General features: G+C 41.2%; 1 protein-coding gene across 1 annotated transcript in view; it reads left to right on the forward strand.

The window, feature by feature from the left end:
* Nucleotides 1-20,643, forward strand: part of TTBK1 (tau tubulin kinase 1) — a 99,499-nt gene that overhangs the window by 26,645 nt on the left and 52,211 nt on the right. Inside the window, exons 4-6 of the mRNA XM_035323062.1 lie at nucleotides 7,697-7,770; nucleotides 11,209-11,349; nucleotides 12,421-12,525. Of these exons, the coding sequence (XP_035178953.1) occupies nucleotides 7,697-7,770; nucleotides 11,209-11,349; nucleotides 12,421-12,525 (320 nt within the window). The remainder of the gene's footprint in view (nucleotides 1-7,696; nucleotides 7,771-11,208; nucleotides 11,350-12,420; nucleotides 12,526-20,643) is intronic.

A 20,643-nucleotide genomic window follows, 5' to 3' on the forward strand; every position in this document is an offset into this window, starting at 1 on the left:
ATTCAGGCAACTAGAGATGGTTGCGGAATCAGTGGCTGCAAGATGATGCCCTTTGACTTCTCATGTACTTGGGATGGCACTGCATGTATTATGGAGGTAGAGTCCTTTGCTGTTAAGTACTGAAAGGCTGCAGTGAGGTCTTCCTGGAGTCTTCTCTTCTTCAGGCTGAACTTCTACGTGAACACAGCTTCTCTGTCAGAGGAATACTATTTTAGTGCCAAGCTCTTATTTTATTACTTTAATCAATATTGTAGAGTTTTCCTCACTTGAGATAATCTTGCGTGATAGTACCACTTGCACATGGTTTTAACCTCAGTTAGGCTTTTATCTACATTGCAGTCAAGCATTTTGAAACAGAGTCCAAGCTGAATTATCAAAATGCTTCTTGCAGATAAAACTTGGACTCCACCAGGGAAGGTTGCTGGTTTAGTTACAGCTGCATTACATTTTGCTGTGTAGACAAGGCTTTAGATAACTTACGTTAAAAAGTTAATGGAAATAAGATCTGTATGGCTAAATGAATTTGCACCTTGCTTATCCAGAGAGCAAGGGCCTTTGCAGGGCTGTCCGTGTCTACATTAGTGAGCACGAAAGCTATGTCTGTGTTAGTAAGAAGTGCAATATGAGCAGATCAGTAGATTGTAGCGGTTGCTGAGGGCCTATATATCTTCACTGTATTTGGCTTTGGGATTTTACACTATTAACTGTGTGTGGTGTGAGGATTTTGCTTTGGGTTAACTTTAATCCAGTCCCTTGATCTGAGTAACTCTCTTTCTCCACAACATGGAAGTGGTTTGATGCTGTCTGAGGGACGAGTTGTTGGTGTGGACTCTGTCACCTTTAGGATTTGGGAATTATTTGCGCGCATTTGGAGTGGATCTTCTGGGTCTATTTGCTCAGAAAAATGTTTATGTTAACCCAAACTCACTCTATGAACAGCACTGACGTGGCAGTTGTGTAGATACGAGGCAGCATGGTAGCTTGCTTTAAAACCTCCTTACTGTTACAAATCAGGATTCTGAGTCTCCTGTTCTTCGGAGTCGTAAAGGAGGTTAAAAAAAAATAAAGATAATAATAATAAAAAGGGTGTTCTGTCATTTACCACTTGGAAGAAAGAATCCTTTGACTTCTAGACAATGTTTTTCCATATCTTCAGTGCTTTTCTAACCCGTTGGAATACAGACAGACGGACACCTGCCGGCTCTCTCTGGGACTTTATTTCCCCGCTGTGGAGCAAAATTCGGCTGGCAAAGGGGCATCTGTGAAATACTATCAGTGAATACCGACTCTGTCTCCCATCTCTGAAGTCTTTGGGGTTAACAGAATATAAGGGCTCTGTCAGAGGAGCTCTAGCACAGCTTTTGAGGTGCTTGGCCCGGGCTCTCTCAGTACCAGTCTGGCCTTCCAACAGCGCCCTTAGTTGTAGAAATAATAAATCAGTATCCATTATTAAATTCAGTTGTAATTTTTTCCTGCTTTTGGGCCACTGCAGAGAGGCCTGTGGAAGCCATTTTACTGCACTTAATGCACCAGGCACCGTCTTCTGTAGATGCTAGACGGGGACTGCGTGAGGCCCAGCAGTAGATGCTTTAAATTCAGATGTGTTCCTCCTGTCCTTACCCACTTCTCGATATGCCTTTCTGGAAGCACTCCGAGGGCTTATGAGACTGCAATGGTACAAAAGGATCTCTCACAAGGCATGTGCTTTGGATATCTCCTGATCTGCAGGTCCCCAAAATATGGATGTGGCCACAGCATTTGCTTTCCTTTGATAGGATTGTTCTTGGAGCAGCCTAACAGAGCAGCTAGATAGTTAATTAAATTGGCCAGACCATTCTGGTGCTGAGCAATTTCTGTTAATCCACCACAGTATTTTTTTTCCTGGTATGAGGCTGTGGGGTCCTGTATACTTGCCTTTGACCTCACTTGGCAGCCAGATATTCCTAAGCACTGCTCAGTGTGATGTTTTCTTTGTAAATGCCTTCTTTTCAGTGTAACCAATCTCATTGCGTAGAACTGATTAATTTTATTCTGCAGTGCAGAGATCTTCTGCATATTGAGTAGTTGTGCAAGATGCAGCATGGTCACAGGCATTGTAGTTTTGAGTGCCTGATTTTATTACAGCACATAGTGAAGCAGTTACGTGTTGCTTGTTCACCATTTATTGTCAGGGATTGGACAGGTAAGGGTTTACAAATAAAAGAAGGGAAAAAAGGGATCTTGCTTGTTTTTTCTTGTTTGCCAGCCCTAGTCTTTTCTTTTTGCATTTGTGACTTGTTAAGGTGGTATCTTAACTCCGTGCAATTCAGTTTCTGTTACTTTCATAGACACTTTTTATGTTTCTATAGCTTTTTGTTAGGCTGATGTAACCAAGCTGTCTGTGAAGATCGGAAAGCAGGGTAAGTTACTGTTCTCAGGTGTTAGGCTAACACAGGGAGGCAGATTCAGACCCCAGAAGTAGCTGTAGCCTGTCTGCCTGGCACTGCATTTTGCCACGTGAAAGTTTCCTGTGGGTGTTTGAGTGCACTGGCATTCGGTCACCATGGCCTCACAAGACTGGGGAAGGACATGGGATGGATGAAAGGGATTTAAAATACACTTTTTTGAGGCTGTGCTGAATTCTTGCTCTTTCACTTTTCTGCCTTGCCCTGTGTGCAATTTGTTAGTGGTTGATCATCCTAAAGCTTTTAGTGGTCTTGGGACACAAGCAGATGAAATGATGCCATGCAAAGTCAGGCAATTTTATGTTCTGCTTTTGGATTAGAAGGTGGTGACCAGCCTTTTGTTTTTATGTGTGTCCATCATTAGTTCATTGATTTATTACAGAAGCAATAGTAAGGCTAACCCAGTTAATGAAAACCTAGTGGATTGTTGTCAGATAATGTAGTTATTTAAACTGGACTTCCAGCATTGAATTTGTTTTCTTTTATGTTCAGAACTCCTCGTCTCCAGTCAAGTTGACAAGTCCCTGAAGTCAACTAGTTTGTCTGGCCAGAGAGGAGACTTGCTAACTGTGGAGGAAAGAAAACTGTGATCTAGTCAACTTTGTTAGGCTTCAGATGATACTTCTAATGAAAGTTAGAAGATGCTGAAAATAACTCTCATATTGTTTCAAGATGGATCCTCCATTTCTTTAGAATATCGGTACAGAAGTGACATCAACTACCCCCAAAATATAAAATCTGTGCTAAACTGATAAACCTGACGATGATGCTGACAAGTGAATAAAAAGAGAGGATATATATAAAATGTATATTATAGCGATAAAGCATGAACATGAAAAATAGCTGCATTAGGTTTCCATAGCCCAGTGAGGGCAATTGTATAGCTAGGTGTCTGCATCTGTGCATGTACTAAGAGCAAATTATGGCAAGTAACCACTTGGACTTTTCCTATGCAGTTGATCTTGAGGTTGAGCTGTTGGCTGGCTGTGTCACGCTGGTTATTTCTAGCCCATGATACAGCATTGTTATAATGCTTCTCATATTGCCTGAATAAAAAAGAAACTTGACTGACGATTCTGAAATTAAACTGAGTTTGTGACTGAGTTGTAAACTGAGTTTGGGTCAGACATCGCTGATGATGCCAGAGACAGACCTTAAAGAAAAAAAAGAGTATTTGACACAGAACCAGATGATAATTTAGGCTGGCAGGGGAACCTCTGGAGGTATCTAGTACAACCTCTTGCTCAAAGCACGGGCACGTAAATCCAGTTGCTCTAGGCATTTCCAATAATTTTTTCAATTATCTCTAAAGATAAAGATCTCACAGCCTCTCTGGGCCCCTGTTCCAGGGTTTGAACATCTTCACTGTGAAAAAGAAATTTCCTTGTGCTTGATGAGAATTTCCTGTCTTGCAGCTTGTTGGACACCAGAAAAGACAGGCTTCATCTTCTCTGCACCTCCATGTGAGGTGTCTGACCAGATACCTCTTCAGATATCTCTGATATCTCCCCTCTGCTACCTTCTTACAGCTGAACAAACCCAGTTCTTTGACGTTTTCTTTGAATGTCATGTTTTCCTTTATCCACAAGCATCTTGCTGGACTTGCTCTTGTGCTACAGAAGATATGCAAGAATGTGTAAGGGTAACAGTTACAAGAGTAAAAGTAATTGCCGTGAGATTTACAGAATTTTATGCAGTGAACGTTTCTTAGATGCTTTTGGTGGACTGTTAGCAACGAGACAGCTCATCTACAGAGATGGATCACAAAATAATTTTAGCATAGATTTTAAAGATTTAAATCTTTAATCCCCTTTACAAGGAAAGATTGGTTATTTGTTCTTGTGCAGGTAAAAATACAAGAAATACGCGGTCTGTTACAAAAAAAAAAAAAAAAGCTGCTTCAAATTGCAACAGCAATGTCACATATTTCTTTCTACTTGAAGGAGTAGATAAGAAGGTATACTGCTTACCAACATTTTGAAACTGATTTGTATGGAAAAATATATTCAAAAAAGATTATCATTTATTTTTTTCAGAGCTGTGTAATGAAGGTTTTTCATGTAATGGATTTTTTAAAGTGTTAAGCTGTTTTTTAATTTAATTGTATCTCTACAAGATGATGAATATATATCCTATGGTAGAAGGGCTTTCCAGTTATGTGGTGTTATTTTTATACATTAGGACATGGTTATTGAGTATAATTTTTGGGTTCCTTCAGAACAGGGATCATAAAGACCATTTCAGTAACAGTAGTATTTTTATTTCTTACCCAGTAGTCTACAGGAGATTTTTAATGTTCATTTTAATTTAAAAGCAGTAGTAGGAAAAAAATATTTTTCTGTGGGTCAACATTAAAGCACTGCATTCTCTAAATGCCAAGAGAAATAAATATGTGTGAAATAAAATAAAATGTGTTCTTTCAAACTTTTTTTTAGGTTACTGTTTGTTAACATCAGGCTGAGTTATTCCTCCAGCCTGTGTTAGTTTGTTAGTTAGAGGGATAAAACTCTTCATAATCTCTTACTCTGTTTCTTTACCTCATGGGAAGGTATATGCTTTGTTTTAATAATAAATACCGATATAAACTACAGCCTGTGATCTTCTTTAATTCTAGAATGGCTGTTCAGTGGAACGAATCTATCTGAGGAGGAAGCATTTAATTGTCTGTGTGTAATCTGACAGTTATTACAGTAAAATAAGGCTACCCATGCTAAATGTAACTTGTAAAGGAAAAAAAAGTTTCTTTTCTGACTTTTCTGAGTTAATACATGCTTTGCTTCTCTCTGTGCTGTGATCTTCATGCTTGTGGAGGGCATGTGTGAGGAAGGAGGGCTGTTTCCTTCTGCCTTAAAGGAAAGAATGACAGTCCCATCATCTTGACTGCACAGTAGGTTATTAACATGATTATTTTTGTGCTACATAATTTTGATCAGCTGCAGGACTGATCTGCAGGAATCCCGAAGTCACGCCTGACTCTCATCCTCCATCTGCTACTTCAGCATGGCATGAACTCCTCCAAGAGAGAAAACAATTGTATACTGATGCCTCCTTTAGTTGAAAAAGGAGTAAAAGCCTCAGATACACAAAGGGGTTGATGCTGCAAGGATTTATCCCATCTATGTGACCAGCTGGCTGTACATACACCACTGCTAACTGGGGCTTAGTTTCTCTACACTCTTACACTCCTTTTGTTTCATGCAGGAATTGGCATGGTCTTTTTTTTCTTTCCCTTTTTTTTTTCTTCTCCTGAGAACTAACAGATCAGGGAGGAGGCCATTTTAGGCTGGAAAGGAGGATTCAGAATAAAACAAGTTTGGAGACATAGGTCATCAGGAACTGTCAGTTGTATTAAACTTATAGTGCAGATAAGGTGTTCATTTATTTTTCAAAAACTACAGAGAGCTGAAGTGTGTTATCAGATATTCAGTTACAAATTCAAATATTTTTTCTTCCTGTAAAATTTTGTGATCCAGAAAACAATAATGTTATGGAGTGAACTGATTTAAAAAAAAAAAAAGAAAAGGAAGAAGAAAAAAGTTCTTGGGATCATAGCTGAACTCTGAAGCAGGCATAGTCTTAGCAGGGATGTGTCTTAAATCATGGTCAAGCGTACCAAACAGTAGCACTCCCATTCCTCTGAAACAAGTGATTTGTGATTCTCCCTGTCAGAGGGTTGTTTTTTGACGTTCTTGTCTGTAGTTTTAGAGCAAAAAAAAACACATGGTATACTTGCTGGGAGTGCTTTACAGTCACTTAAAACAATAAAAGCAAGTAAAAATTTGAGTCATTTACCCTTTCTACCACACAGCAGCTCTAATTGCCAGTAAAAACAGTCATTGTTTTGGCTGTTGCCTCAATATCCATCTCCTGGTGCTCTGCAAGGCAAAACAGAGTGGGACTCAGGGTTTGTAAGAGCATCAGATTGATCCATGTGAGTCTGTATGGGCTTGAGAGTTAGCTCTGGGGTGAGCATGAGCCTGTGCTGGCCTGTGCACAGACCTGCATGGGTTGTGTTAGCGGAGGACGTGGGTATTGTAAGGTCCCAGAGAAACCTGCTGGTTCTTTCAGAGGCTACTCAGATGTGTTGACTTGGCAGCCATAAATCTGGCTTGGAGGCCACCTGCACGTCGGCAGGCAGTGTCTCCATCCGTACAGGGACCAGTGGCAGGACAGCATGGGGATAGTTGAGGCTTGTTGGCTCTTGCATCCTGATAATACCTGGGCCAGAACATGCACTGCATCCAGTGTTTCAAAGGGATCCTCTTAGAAAAAGCAGCTCCAGCCTGTAGGGATCACTAGGTCAAAGTCAACACTGAATTTGCAATGAATGTATTGATAGCAGGAAACCAGTGGCACTCAGTACTCGTGGGCACACCTAGGCATAGTATGTGAGAAAAAGGAATAAGGAGGAGTGCAGAAGCTGCCCTGACAAGAAACCTTTCCTCATCTCTGAGTATCTTTTCCTAACTGCACCCTCCTGCTTAGCTAGCTGGATACAGGTAGAGCTGGGGTTGGGGTGTTGGCTTGTTTGTTTTAAGCCTGTTCTCCAGGGATAAGAAGGGAGAAGGAGAAGGCCTCTGTCCCTCCAGTGTTCTCTCCTTGCGGTAGGAGAGAAGGTGGGGGTGCTCTGCTCTGGGATGCTGCTGGGTTCTGTGAGAGCAGGCCCCTGATGATACTGAAATGGATGGACAGTCCTGGTTTTCCATTTCTGTGTGCACTGTTTTGGTCAAAGCTCTGGTTCTCTGGGTTGAGAGATGCTTATTTGTTTCCTGCTGCCCTCCAGTTCCCTATTCTGTCACATCTTGGCGTCCTACACGGTTTTTGATGCCACCAGCCTATGAGAGCAATAGCAAGGTCCCTAGGGCATTACAGGCAGTGCAGTAAAATAAAAAAGCTCTGGTATAAAAACTAATTAAAATTGCCACTGCTCAAGCGCTACAAAAATAAAGGGCAAAGCTATGCAATGACATTCACCCTCTTCCCTGCTTAGAAACCTCATCAGGAGCCTAGTGTTTTGCGTTGTGGTGTGCAGCAGCCAGAATCAGTTTTCAGAATCAGTTTTGTTATTCAATGTCAATTGCTGTCTTGAAGTGTGGGGCTGGGAAGTAAAAACGAAATTAATCTGTTCTGCAGAACTCCCTGCCTGATGCCACTTATGGTTAGCAGCCCTTTTTAGAAACCATTTTTCTACAAGTTGTGATCACAAGGTCGTTGTCTTATGTTCCATTCTGTATGTTTCTGTTTCTTTGCAGGGAAGGATCATGTTTGCAGATTTATTGGCTGTGGAAGGAATGAAAAATTTAATTACGTGGTCATGCAACTCCAGGTGAGTTCTGTGCTTCTTCTGTCTTTCCCCCATCCCACAGAGATGGCATCACAGGGAAGGGTTTACAGTGAAGGAATAAGGCCAAGCACTGGTGCAGAGACTTCGCTGAACATAGCAAGTGGGTGGAATGGGAGACAGTGAGAAGGGGTGGTGTTGCTGTGATATCCCTTGGGGTACCTCCAGTTGTCAAGATGTGCTAAGATATTTCATGGCTCCACTTTTTTGTTTAAAATGTCTCTGACAATTTTCTGGAGAAAGCACTCAATCCAGAATGCTTACTGGAGCTACCCACAGCATCTTGCAGCAGTGGCAGCTGTTTGAACTATCTCCTGCCGAGCTGTGACAGAGCATTTAAACTGTGTCTTGCATCGGAGCTCAAGTGTGGTTGGAGCCACTGGTCTCATACCAGCAGCAGTCTTCTCTGTGAAAGAGAGTGATCTCTGGCTCCATCTCTACCAAGCTCAGCAGTAGCATGGTGTCTGCTGTGGAAGGTTTTTTTCTCCTATTTGAGTACCGCTGATAACTAAGTCAACCGGGGTAAACGTTTGGATATCTGGCACTTGGTCATCATACTTCTAGACAGCCAGTTACCTCCTATTGGAGTTAGCCAACTGAAGGCTTATACGGGTCTGTCTACAGAACACCAAGAGCTGTAGAGATCCCTGTGGGGTTGAGCATGAGACTTTACCATGTAAGCATACATAATTAGGTCTTCATGGCCTGAGCATGGTGGTACTGTCATGAAAGCAGATTTTTATTTTTGTTTTTATTTATTTTTCATGAAAGAAGCTTTCGTTTTCAGCATTACAGTCTCAGGAGAACGAGCTGGAGGGGAGCAAGTGGGAAGGCACACCTGAATCAAAAAGACATGGAGAAAGGCCTTTAAGGGGGGAGGGAGATTGTCCCTATCTCAAGGGGAATACTTTGAAACTAAAACTGCTTTTTTCTGACATAATTGCTTTGGAAACTAGCCTGTCTCATCACCTGTCAGAGGAGTTGAAAGGGAGCTTGTCCTAACTCTCTTGTAGCTTGTATGATCAGGGCTTTGGTATACAAAGCACTGTCAGATTACACCATACAAGCCCACCCTTCCCCTGAGGAGCTTACAGCCCATGTTGTGTTTCTTTATGTATAATTTGGGTGATAGTACATGCTGAAGTGAGAAGGATGAGTTAGTAAGCAACAAGAAGTAAGCCGCTGCATAAACTGGAAGGTTATTTTTAATTAAATGCTGAATGAGGTAAAATAGACATCAGCAGACTCCAGTGCTTCTTTAAAATACGCTTCTCACTTTTTTGAAGTGCTTGGCTTTGTCTTTTATGCAGTGTTGGCATCCCAAATGCTGATGTTCTGGCCGTAACAAAACCTTTTGCTCTCTAACCAACCCTGACTATTGCTGCAGTGTGAGTGTGAATATGATTCTTGACAGGGCTAATCTGGAGCTCATTGTATGACAAGACTTCTAACCCCAACCCCGTCCTTAACAAACCTGTTGAAGATGACTATACCTTGGGGGAAAAAAATTCTTTGCAGAGAATCTCTTACTTTCTAGTCTGTTCTTGATTATGTAGCGGAGCATGTGGAGTCAGCAAAGCTAAAATGTATTTCATTATTTGTTAATGAAGGCTTTGCTGCTTAAAACACAGCTCGTTTTGCACCATCACTCTTCAGGGTAAAATTCCCCTTCAACTTCAAGATCTGCTGCGATGTGGTTTATCATGTATCCTTCTGGCTGTAGTGTACTGCAATTCCCCCTTTCTCTTTGCTCACATGGGCTGAAGCTTCCCGTCTAAGCCTTGCAACTCATTGCATCTGCTCAGTTTCTTAGCCTGCCTAGTTGTATTTATTTGGAAAATAATCTTCAGTCTTTTCCTGAGGGCAGTATTGGATGATCAGAACTTTCACATGCCTGGATAGCAGGTCTCTAAGACTGTTTTCCAAACCAGCTGGGGAAAATTATGGAATGTTTCAATGTACAACTCTGAAAAAAATCTTACTGGAAAAAAAATCAGTGTCTAAAGAACCACTTTACAGGGGGAAGAAAGATCTGCCATCAATTTAGAAACTAAGATCTTTCAGGATAATGATGACAAATCTGTACTGCTTCTAGTAAAATGTCACAGAAATGTTAAAAAAAGAAAAAAAATAAGACTAAGGAACAAACTTGGACCAGTTGCAGTTGCTTAGCTGTATCTGTATTAGCTGGTCTGTCAAGTGTGGTTTTCAAGGCACCGGATCCCTGGAGCAAGACAGGGGTGAAACCAATTTGAAAGGTTAGTCTTAGTTAAAGAGCCAGTTACAGCTGGCTCCTTAATGTCTGCCCAAGTTATTTACTTGGCTATTGGAAATGGGTGAATGAATAGATGGCATTTTACTGGTTTGGAGAACAGCCTGTGCTTTCTCATCAAACGTTTGGTATCTTTTACATATGTTCTGCAGCAGACTTTGTTTGAATACACCTGGACTTTTATTGTAAGCATATGTCTCTGCAGAAGCAGAATCAACTGGTTCTATATTATTGGGATAATCAATGTGTCCATCTAATTATTCTTGATGCATGCTATCTGAAACAGTGTATTTTTATTCCCAATGGTTTTGATCAGTTGATACCTGCGTTAGTTTTGTGGATTAGAGGGGTGGTCTGTTACAGAAAATACTAATTTTAAAACCTTATTTCTCTTTACAAATCAAAAGAAATATAAGCAAAACTGAGATGACCAGGATCAAAGAACATGTGGTTCTAGTGTTAAGTCTATCCTTTTTTTTTTATTGTTAAATTGTTTTTATTTTCATGCTGTACTGCTAGATTTTTTTCCAGAAATTTTAATAATTGGAAATACATTACTTTTTTTTTTTTAAAAAAAAAAGGCAAACTATTTTTAAAGTCAGTGGAAAAAGTCCTCCTTTCCTGATTCTCTTGATAGACAGCTTTCCCCACTGCAGCATTACCACGACAATGGTGACTTGAACTTGAGCCAGACAGTTGTGTGCTGGGGAATTTGTGATGAAACTGCTTCAATGAGCTGTAACAGATAGCTTCATGACCAGTTTATCATATCTGTCCTGCTCTAATCTTTACTTGTCTCAGAGAAAAGTCAAAGGTTGTTCTTAATTCAGCTTCTGCGTAGACTGGGTTTGACAGTAAGGAGATGCTAGGCTTATAAAATCTGAGGCACTGCTGTCCCAGCCTTGCCTATTTCCTAAATAATACATCAGCTGACTTCCCAGGATATCAGTTTAATATCTTCTTATCATCAAATACATCAGTTAAAAGTTAAAATGAAGCATTGAAAGACCATATAGAAGAAATAAAGGAGACATAAAGGTAAACATGTCTGATTAGCATTTTTGCTTTTGGGGGGGAAACATGTTAGATCTTGCAGCTGTGCAATTCTGTGCTTTATTGTGATGGTTTAAATATTGTATTGATTGTTTCAGGGCCGAAATCTTGCAGATCTCAGAAGAAGTCAGCCTCGAGGGACTTTCACGCTGAGCACAACACTGCGATTAGGCAAACAGATTCTGGAGTCAATAGAAGCCATTCACTCCGTGGGATTCCTGCATCGTGACATCAAGCCTGTACGTTGTTTTGGAAATTTGCCTTTTGGTGGTATGTCTGTTATACTTGAGTCAATAAAGACAGCCTGGTGGGTTGAACATGGACACATTTCAGTGAGGGCATTTAGGTTTTCTAGCACTCTCACTCTGTCTGACACACAGGCTATTTTCTATAAATAGAAAATGACAGTGTTATATCATTATTCCTTTAAGTGCATAGCAAACCAGTTTTTATTGGCAGAGACCAATCCATGGTGGATTAGTAGCTGTCAGTCATACTTGTCCCAGTGAGGATCACATGAGGAAGCAATCTAACTTAAAGCAATCATCTGAAGTCCAACCAATTACTACTATATAAAAGGAATTCAGAAAGGATGTCTTGTACTGTGACCTATCACTTGAATAAATGCCATTTCATTAACTAAATAATCCTTTAAATCTCTTCTGAGCAACTGCCAATTGGAGCACAGTTTCCAGTGTTGGAAAACACAGTTGCAGTGATGGTCATCTAGGTGCCTAGGTGAGGCACAATAATTCCAAGTCTTACTGCAGGAGCCAGTCTCTTTCTTGGAACTCTTAACCTGAACACCTCTTGCTACACTATTGCTGTGACAGTCTTCTTTGTTCAATTTACTGTTTTTAAAATCACCTGGTTTTGGTTGAGCAGATACATCTGAAAAGTTAGCTAACTTGTCACTAGAGAGGCTGGCCACAAATCCCTTTAGCAGCCATCCAGCATGGTAAAGGCCACAACTTGAAGATGGGAGATAAATGACAGCTGCTCAACTTCCTTGTTGTCAATTTATGTACTAAGAACCAAACCCATTGGTTTTTCAGATGCCTGAATGTTCAGAAAAAAATAAATTTCAGATAAATTTTAACTGCAAAGTGAGCTTACTAACATGGCAGTGATTCTGCAGGTCATGACGTTTAAGATGCAGCATGAGGTGTTTCTGAAAATTCCTCTCATGTTTTCACCAGAAGTGTGTGAGGCTATATGACAAAGTTTTGTCAACAAATTGTGGCTCTTAGCCAAGTTGCTGTTACCACACTCATTTTTTATTTTTATTTTTTTACTTTCTTTTTGTCTAGTCCAATTTTGCCATGGGCCGCTTACCTTCAACGTACAGGAAATGCTACATGTTAGACTTCGGTCTGGCCCGTCAGTATACCAACACCACTGGTGAAGTCAGGCCAGTAAGTAAATTTTAAGTAATTTTTTTTTTTGTTTCCAGTTCTGCTATTGCTTAGGCAAGGAAAAGGTTTTGTTACTCTGTTGTTTTTGTCGTTGTTATGCTTGGACATTATATTGGACTGCATTTTCTGCAAGGTGAGAAGCAGCACTTGACTTTGAGCTGGTGATCAAAGGGATGCTTGCTATTGTCTCACAAGGTGTGTGGCTTTTATTTATTGTTATTGTTTCTTCCTTCAGGTTAATTGTATTTTCCACAGGCTTAGAATACTTACTGGGTGCATGTTGGCCAAGCAAAGAGAATGAACCCAATGCTGGCCACCTAACTTTTGTATCATCAGAGTGCTGGCCTACTTCAGGTCTCTGAGAACATGATCTGGGGAACAAGGTCGGTGGGTTCATAAAGGCTCTTAAAACCAACAAGAGTTTAGAGGCTAGCATGATCTCTGCGGCTGAGCTTCCTGTGAACAGTACCACCCTTGTCTGGTTCTGGTTTTGTGTCTGTTGCCCACTGACTGGATTTCTTAGGAGTAGTATTTGTGTGCCTGCCTGAAGAGGAGGTAAGAGCAGGGAGCATAACGTGTACTACCTGGCCTGTGTTATATCTTCACTCCTTTTACCAGCACCATATTTTCTGGTGTCACTTCATAAGGTGTCACTTCATAAGCTTCAGACACTCTAGATATTCCAACAAGTTGCAGTCAGAGCATTCCTAGATTTATTCTGGAATACAGCACAAGATTGGAGGGATCAGACAATCTCTCTGTTTATCATCCTAGGCTAACACCTTTTGGTCTCCACAACTTTTCCATCTGCGAGATATTAGTTGTTCTGGAAACTGTTGACAATGTGAGAGCTAACTTCAAGCCTCTAAAATGCAGGATATGGTTAGGGAGCAGGAAGAAAGAAAAGATCAGTGAGCAAGTTCTGTGTCTTGAGCAGATGAACATAGGTGGGGATTTTTCTTCTATTTTTTCATATTTTTATAAGCTTGTTCAAGGTGTGGGAGGATCATATATGGCAAAGTCCCATATACCTGCTCTCGTATGCTATACTTCAAGTGATGTGTGCTTGTTTTTTTTAAGCAAAAATAAAACAATAAAAATAAATAAACATTTACTTCAGTTCCTTTTATCATTATGCCTTAGTCACCAGGCTGTCTGATTCCTTTGTGTCCCTGCTGCCCAATACCACTATTGAGTTCTTACTGGACTCAGATTTGCCTAGAGAAGGACAGTGAGATTGCTACCCAGATAATGCACTGAGGACTGGGAAGGAGATGGGGCGAGTGGGAGTATGAAAACAAGTGGAATTGGATTTTCTCTTCCCTGCTCCCACACCTCGCTCTCCCTAGTTGTGCTTCTATGTGTTCCTTAATCTGATTTAGGCTCAAAGTGCTCTCTAGAGTAACTGGTCTGTAGTGGGTGGGGAGAGTGAGGCTGCAGATGCCCAAAGTGATGTTAACCATCAGCCCTGAGCAATGATATCAAGGAGGTGAAGCACTTACACTTGCAGCTGCCTCACGCTGGCAGAAAAAGTAGAAAACTCTGCTCTAGAAGACAGTATTGAAGAGCCGCTCTGAAGCTGTGCCTGGAAGAAATCCCAAATGCTGACTAAAGAGAAGAGAGATTTTCATATATTTTAAAACTTTTCTTTTGTTTCTCTTTAAAAAAAAATAAATAAATAAAAGCTCAATCTTTCATTTCACCAATAAGATTATTTCAAGCCAATAAGGTAGATTCTTCTTTCATCATTCTCTTTCAGTTCTTTTATATGTGAGGAGTAAAATTCCCAGATATGTAACACAATCATCCTGTGTGCATCTTTTCATCATTTGGTTCTGAGGCACAATATAAAATATGTGTAGGAGAAGGTGGTCACTCTCTTTTTCTGGAAGCACATCTGAATTTCACTTTCAGTCATATTATTTTTTAATAGACATTTTCTGCTCAGGTAGGTTCTGTGCAGTTTCCTAGAGTTTCATGTATTACCTTACATTATGGAAAATACCATAAAAATACTTGCCATTTTTACATCGTCCGAAATTCATAACCTCAGTTTTGCTTGTCAGCTGTTCTGAAATGCTCTGAATGACTTGTTAGTAATACAGATGGTGGACTTGGCTTTTAGGATGTTGTGATGTGTTTTTTTTTGTTTTGTTTTGTTCTTTTTTTTTGTTTTGTTTTTTAAATATTTGACATTCTTAGTTTTGGCCAGTTTTCTACACAGAAAACACCCTTGATTTTTAAAAAAAGGGAAAGGCCAGTAATTCCATGGAACAAAATCCACTAGAAAGTTTATTGACACCGATTTTTTAATTTATTATTTTATGTCAATTCACTGATGTGAAACAGTATGGTTTTTTTTTTATATATATATCAAGAGGCAAGGCACATAGCATAGGCTGTTGTTGAAAATGTTTCATTTTGATTTTTTGAGAGATTAGTTTAAACCTTGAACCTTGATATACCTTACGTTGGATGCTAATGTTAGCAGAAATGCCTCTCTTTGGAGGAAAGCTATTGCACAGATTTGCTTTCGTGGAAATGGTCTCACACCACAATCACTTGTCCCTTGCCAGTTCTTGCAAAATCTACTGTACAGTAGTGTGCAGGAACTCGCATGGCAGGAGAGACAAAAGATGGCTGGAACCAGAAAGTGTGTAAGGAAGCATCAGCAACATTTTTTTCCTTTGTCAGCAATTAGAAAAAAATCAGTGGTTTTCAGGAGTCTCGTTACTCAATATTTCTCTGAGGGTTGTAGAAATCATTGTTTGATGTTTACTCCTTTGGGCAGGTAGGGCAGATGTGTATCAGCCATGTAGCCGTTTGATGTCCATTGTGCGCTGAGAGCTTCTTGCAGCTGGACTGGAGCCTGTTACTTTGGCTGCCATCAGCATTTCCAGCGTCTGCATCAGAGTCAACAGCCTGGTTAGCAGGAGGGACGCTGGCTATTACGATGATCAGGGCAGACTGCCAGTGCAAAAAGCTAATTTTTTCCAGAGTTTTTTGGTTTCAAATGCTTGTAAGTGAGGACAGAAAAATGAAGGAAAACAGAGGCAGCTTGACAAATTTGCTAGAGAAGATGCTGATTTCGTTACCATTTCTCCAAGCCCCGAGTACCCACTCTCTCCTGTTTGAAAGGTGACAAATACTGGTTAAGAGCTGTGATCTGTATTCAGCAAGGCACATCTGACCTGAGATTTCCCATTTCTCAAGGGAGTGCTGACAGTGATAGCTCACAAAGTATTCCTGGTCCATTACCCTTAGTATGCAGCAGCAAAAAAATATTACTTCCATATTTACTGAAAAATAACTTGGTCACAGTCAGCAGGATTTCCAGGACTCTGAAACTCCTGAGGTCCCTTTCCTAGGGAATGAATCTTAATTTTGTTCAAAGCTGTAAAGTTTCAATGAGGGAGATCACAAGATGCCTGCTTGTTTGTGGTACTCTGCCATCAGGTGAAAATGTAGGAATTCGTGTAGCCGAGGAATTTCTGAACCCGGGACTTCCAAATTTGGGTGAATGAACTAATACTGGAGAAAAGAAACAGTGCTTCTGTTCATTGTTGTCCTTTTTGTGACTCTGCACTTGCATTTCTTTATTTTCTGGTTCTGTTCAATGCTCACCAGAAAACTACATGAACCAGTGCTTGCAACAGAAAGGCTTCCTTCAGCTGTCTAAACGAGGCTTCATCTACTTTCTCTTCTTGATCAGACAGTCGGTAGCAGACAATTACCATTATGTTACTTGTGTTGATTATTGCTCATCAGTTATCTATCAGTAGTGACCGTCTCATCACCTGCTCCAAGGAGAGCTTCATACAGACCGATCAGTAGTTGGTCTCTGTATACTCTACACCCCTGATGGTGTTTCTCGTGCTCCCATGAGTGAGCAGCATGGGTTAATAGTCAGAGGGACACACAGACCTTGGCAGTCTGTCCTTATCATCCCAAATCCAGCCCCCCAACAAGCCACGAAGTTCCTGAGACATCAAGTCAGATGGGGCACCTGTTTCCTGCAGGAAGGGGTCTTCAGTGATCACCGCTCATCTTTGCTTCTTGGTACGAATATTTGCATCAGGCTCAGATGACTGTGAGGTCTCCCCTGACAGGCCTTGTTGCTCCTCACCTGCTCCCAGATAACTGTTCTGCAATTGCAGACCTAAGTGTGGTGCAGAAGCCTCCCTTCTGCTGCCAGCTCCCATCCTCTTGGGAGCCTCCATCTGTTTGTTTCCTTTGAACGCAGCTGCAAGCTGTCACTTTTTCCTTGCATTGCAAGGGTTTGGGATCCTCACTTTCAGAGGCTCCGTGAAGACTCTCTTGGTCTGTTGCTCACCCTTCCGGATGCTGTGCAGTCTGCTCCCCTCCTTCCCCACCTCACCAAAACTTCTGCACCTGGCAGCTCTGGACCTGCACCAGAGCACTTGTTTTACACATGAGGCCACTGCAGAGGCACCAGGTGCTCTCTGCAGCCCGCTGTGGATGGACCGAGTTGTCCTTGTCTATATGCATGAGTGCTTCAAAGAACACTGTGATCTTACTTTCCCCTAGAAAAACTGCACAGGCTTTTCCTAATTACATCCCAACTAGCCATATCTCTCTTTATTTTGTCATCTAGGAGAATTTCAAGTGTTTATTCTGGTGTGTGGGGTGTGAAACTACATGGTACTTCTTACAAATTAGCCCTGTACGTGCCAAGATGAGAGAGAAGGCAGGGGGGACTGTATCTGCCCAACCACATGTACACGATGTGTAGATACCCAGAAGCAACTTCTTTAGGGCTGGAGGCAGGATAGCAGATGAGACGTATAGAGCCAGTGAAGTAATTGTTATGGTCCATATGGAATAGAGTGAAGAATGCTACAAAACTTCAGTGCCTTTTTACAAAACCAGATGAGACAACAAAGTTAATAATGCACGTGATACCACCCATCCAGTTTTAAAGAGGGTATTGCAGATCTAAACAGTATTCGGAAGGGAGGAATGACAAGCTCACTTGGAGAGGGATCAAAAAGATTGTAATTAGAACCTGGAAGAAGAAGAATAAAATAAATGTTATAACAGTCTGTAAAATACTATAAAGCCTTGAGAAGGGAGTAAGAGAGCCTCTGTTCTCTCTGGTTACATAGGAGCAAGATATTCAGTGAAATGGGTGATAAACCTAAATAAATCCCAATAAAGAGATGCATTTGTTCATGAGGCATCACTTGCTGCCACACATGGTATGCACTGGGTGAGTACGTGTGCAGGGCAGAAACTGTGGTCTAAATAGCAGTGATGACACGGTGTGTGCTGTGATAAAGGAAAGGACCAACTCTGGAAAAAATGCCACAGGTGCTGATAAAATACAATGAGGAGGTTATAAAGTGGCAGATGAAATTCAGAGTAGGTAAGTGTGAAAGGTGATGCTCGTGGTGTGTTTAGGAGGGAAACAGTTCCAATTCCCATATTTGTGAGGGGCCTCTGAGCTGACAGGTAGAGCTGATAAGTGAAACCTTGATGTTATGGAATATCTATGTCTTTGTGAAGCTATGATACTTTAAAGAAAGGCTTTAAATAGCAAAAGTTATCAGGAAATACAAGACAAAATGAAAGTCACTGTGGGCACACTTGATGAGATGGAGATGACTTTTCAGAGGTCTCATATCGTACCTGAGAAAACTTCAGACCTTGGGACTGATCTGAGGTAGTCTGAGTATCTGCTGGCCTTGTTCTTGCAAGGAGCATATCTTTGTATTGGTCAGAGGACGATGATAGTAGCAGTTGCAGGTATTAGGCCATCTCTGCCATCTGTGACCAAAAGAGCTTGCTTTAGAGTGCTTTACTTTTTAGCCCTTTTACCCTGAGTCATTTGCAGGGGAGCTCACTTTGTGGGAAATCTAGCTCAGCAGCAGGCAAACGGGTAAATATCAAATCTGTTTAGAAACATTTAGAAAAGTGAGTTAGGTGAAAGAACTGATGTTGCCTTCCATGCTGATGGTGTTCCTCCAGAATCTTTGCACCCCATTTTTGCCTGTATGGAAAAGAAAACTGGGAAATGTGGAGACTCTGGGGGGCGGTGGCTTGGGGGCAGTGTTGTCTTGGGCCAGCCAGAACTTTGTCCAGGCTACTGGGATGTAGGAAGTACTTTTTTTCTTCCTTCAATACTTAAAGCAATGCCATTGCTTCATCCAAGGCCACTATCCTTTCTTTTTCAAATTTATGCAGCCCTCCTCCCCCCCCCCCCTTTCCCCGCAGGATCTTCCCAGGATTTGTGCTATTACATAACTTTGGTGGCAAGGAAGTGTAGTTTTTTGATACGGTTATGCTGATACGATACTGCTTTCTTACCAGCACGAGGATTCCCATCCAGGTGGGATGGTACAGTTTGAAGCTGGCACTTGTTTAACCTCTTTGTTTCTCAGTTTTTTCTGTTGTAGAAGGCTTGGGGTTCTGTTTAAGAAGAGATGGGTTATGGAGGGTAACTATTGCTTCAGCTCCAGTTAATAACTGCTTTCAGATGCAGAGGATACTCCTCTGAGAAACAAATCTAGTCTTTCCTTTGTGATTTTTTTTTTTTGCCCCTCTCCTGTGAAAATGTTCATTTTGGGGTGAATCCCAAGACCATCCATAACAAATTTGACATTAGAGGATACATGGACCTTTTCTATGAATCTAGCCATTCTTTCTTCTAAATACAGCCTTCTGCTGCGTCTGAGGCAGAGACGAGAACGGTCTTACTCCCTGTAATGTCCCAGTGGCACAACCGACCTTTGCAATGCAGCAATGAACTGTAAGCACTCGTTGCTGAGGCATATTTTAGGCAACAGAGCTAAAAAGCTAGAGAATGGGTTGAAAGGTTGTCTTTTAAATTTTTGGAAGTATCTTCGGCAGCAAGCGTACAAGAAAAATTGTCATCTCACCTTCATTTTTATAGCAGAGTGTGTTCGATACAGAGAACTAGGGCTGAGTTGGAATTTGAACTTGGAGGGGAACAGAGACATGAACACTGTTACACAGATAATATGATGAGCAGCCTGTGCTCGTATGCTGGAGGTGTGCGGGGTCGTGAAGGTCTTCAGTGTTAATGTAGGTCAGTTTTTTGACAATAACTCTTTCATCAGTACTGGTCTTTGTTCAAGTCTGCTAGGCTTGTCGCTAACCTGCCATACAGACAGCGTTATGCTTTTCCCCTCTCTGACACCCTGCCTTCAGAAACACATTCCCCGTGGTTCCACGGATATTAATTCAAAGTGATGGAGGTTTTAGCAACTTGGTCTTATTTATTTGAGAACAGAGGAGAGGAGAGGCTGTGCTATGTTTTTCCAGGAGCCTCTCTCCGCTTGCAGGATCTGACACTGAGCTGTTATGCTCAGCAAGCATTTTTTTTTTTTAGCTTAGTCAGCTGCAGCCCATTGATTAGATCTCGATCTCCTCGTGGCTCAGACTGCACTGCAGTAGTTTGCAGTGCCTTTCTGAAAATACCATGCATGTGCGAGGGCGGCTCTGTGATTCGGTGGGTAGAGAGGAGAGGTGGTAGGCAGGGCAATGCGTAGCCTGTGTAGACGAGCATGATGAAGGCTGCAGAAATGTGTCAGCTAATTGATGTATTTATTTTCCAAGTGTCTGTGCACAGTGTTAAAAATAGCCTTCACTGCAGTGAACGAGGTATTAGAAGAGGAGAGTATGGTACATTTTGCTAAAGAGTAGTTTTCCTGCTGGAAAGTGAGCTATAAAATAACACAAAGGATGTTAATTCCTACATCCTAAGACCCCAAATATTCAAACATAGAAGTCCATTAGCTTTTAGACATATTTTTTACTTGAAATGTATGTAAAAGTATAATGTTACTGATAAGATTAACAGCTTTGCAGAATAAACAGATTTGTGGAGCTGTAGTACTCAGAGTACTACATTAGCTAGGAAGGGACGTAATTTTTGTCTTTATGTTGTGAAAAAGGTAATCACAGAAAAGGCTGAAGGCACAGCATAGCCACATTAATTCACATAGAGATGGGAAGAAGGGAAAAAGTGGACCTATGTCTTAAAAACATTGCACAATTAATGTAGTACGAAAGGGCCATTTCTGTGGGAGTGGGTTAGTTACAGAATGTTATAGAGCATTAGAACCATAGGACAAT

This window comes from Oxyura jamaicensis, chromosome 3 (genome assembly GCF_011077185.1).
Source record: "Oxyura jamaicensis isolate SHBP4307 breed ruddy duck chromosome 3, BPBGC_Ojam_1.0, whole genome shotgun sequence".
Classification (NCBI taxonomy): Eukaryota; Metazoa; Chordata; class Aves; order Anseriformes; family Anatidae; genus Oxyura; species Oxyura jamaicensis.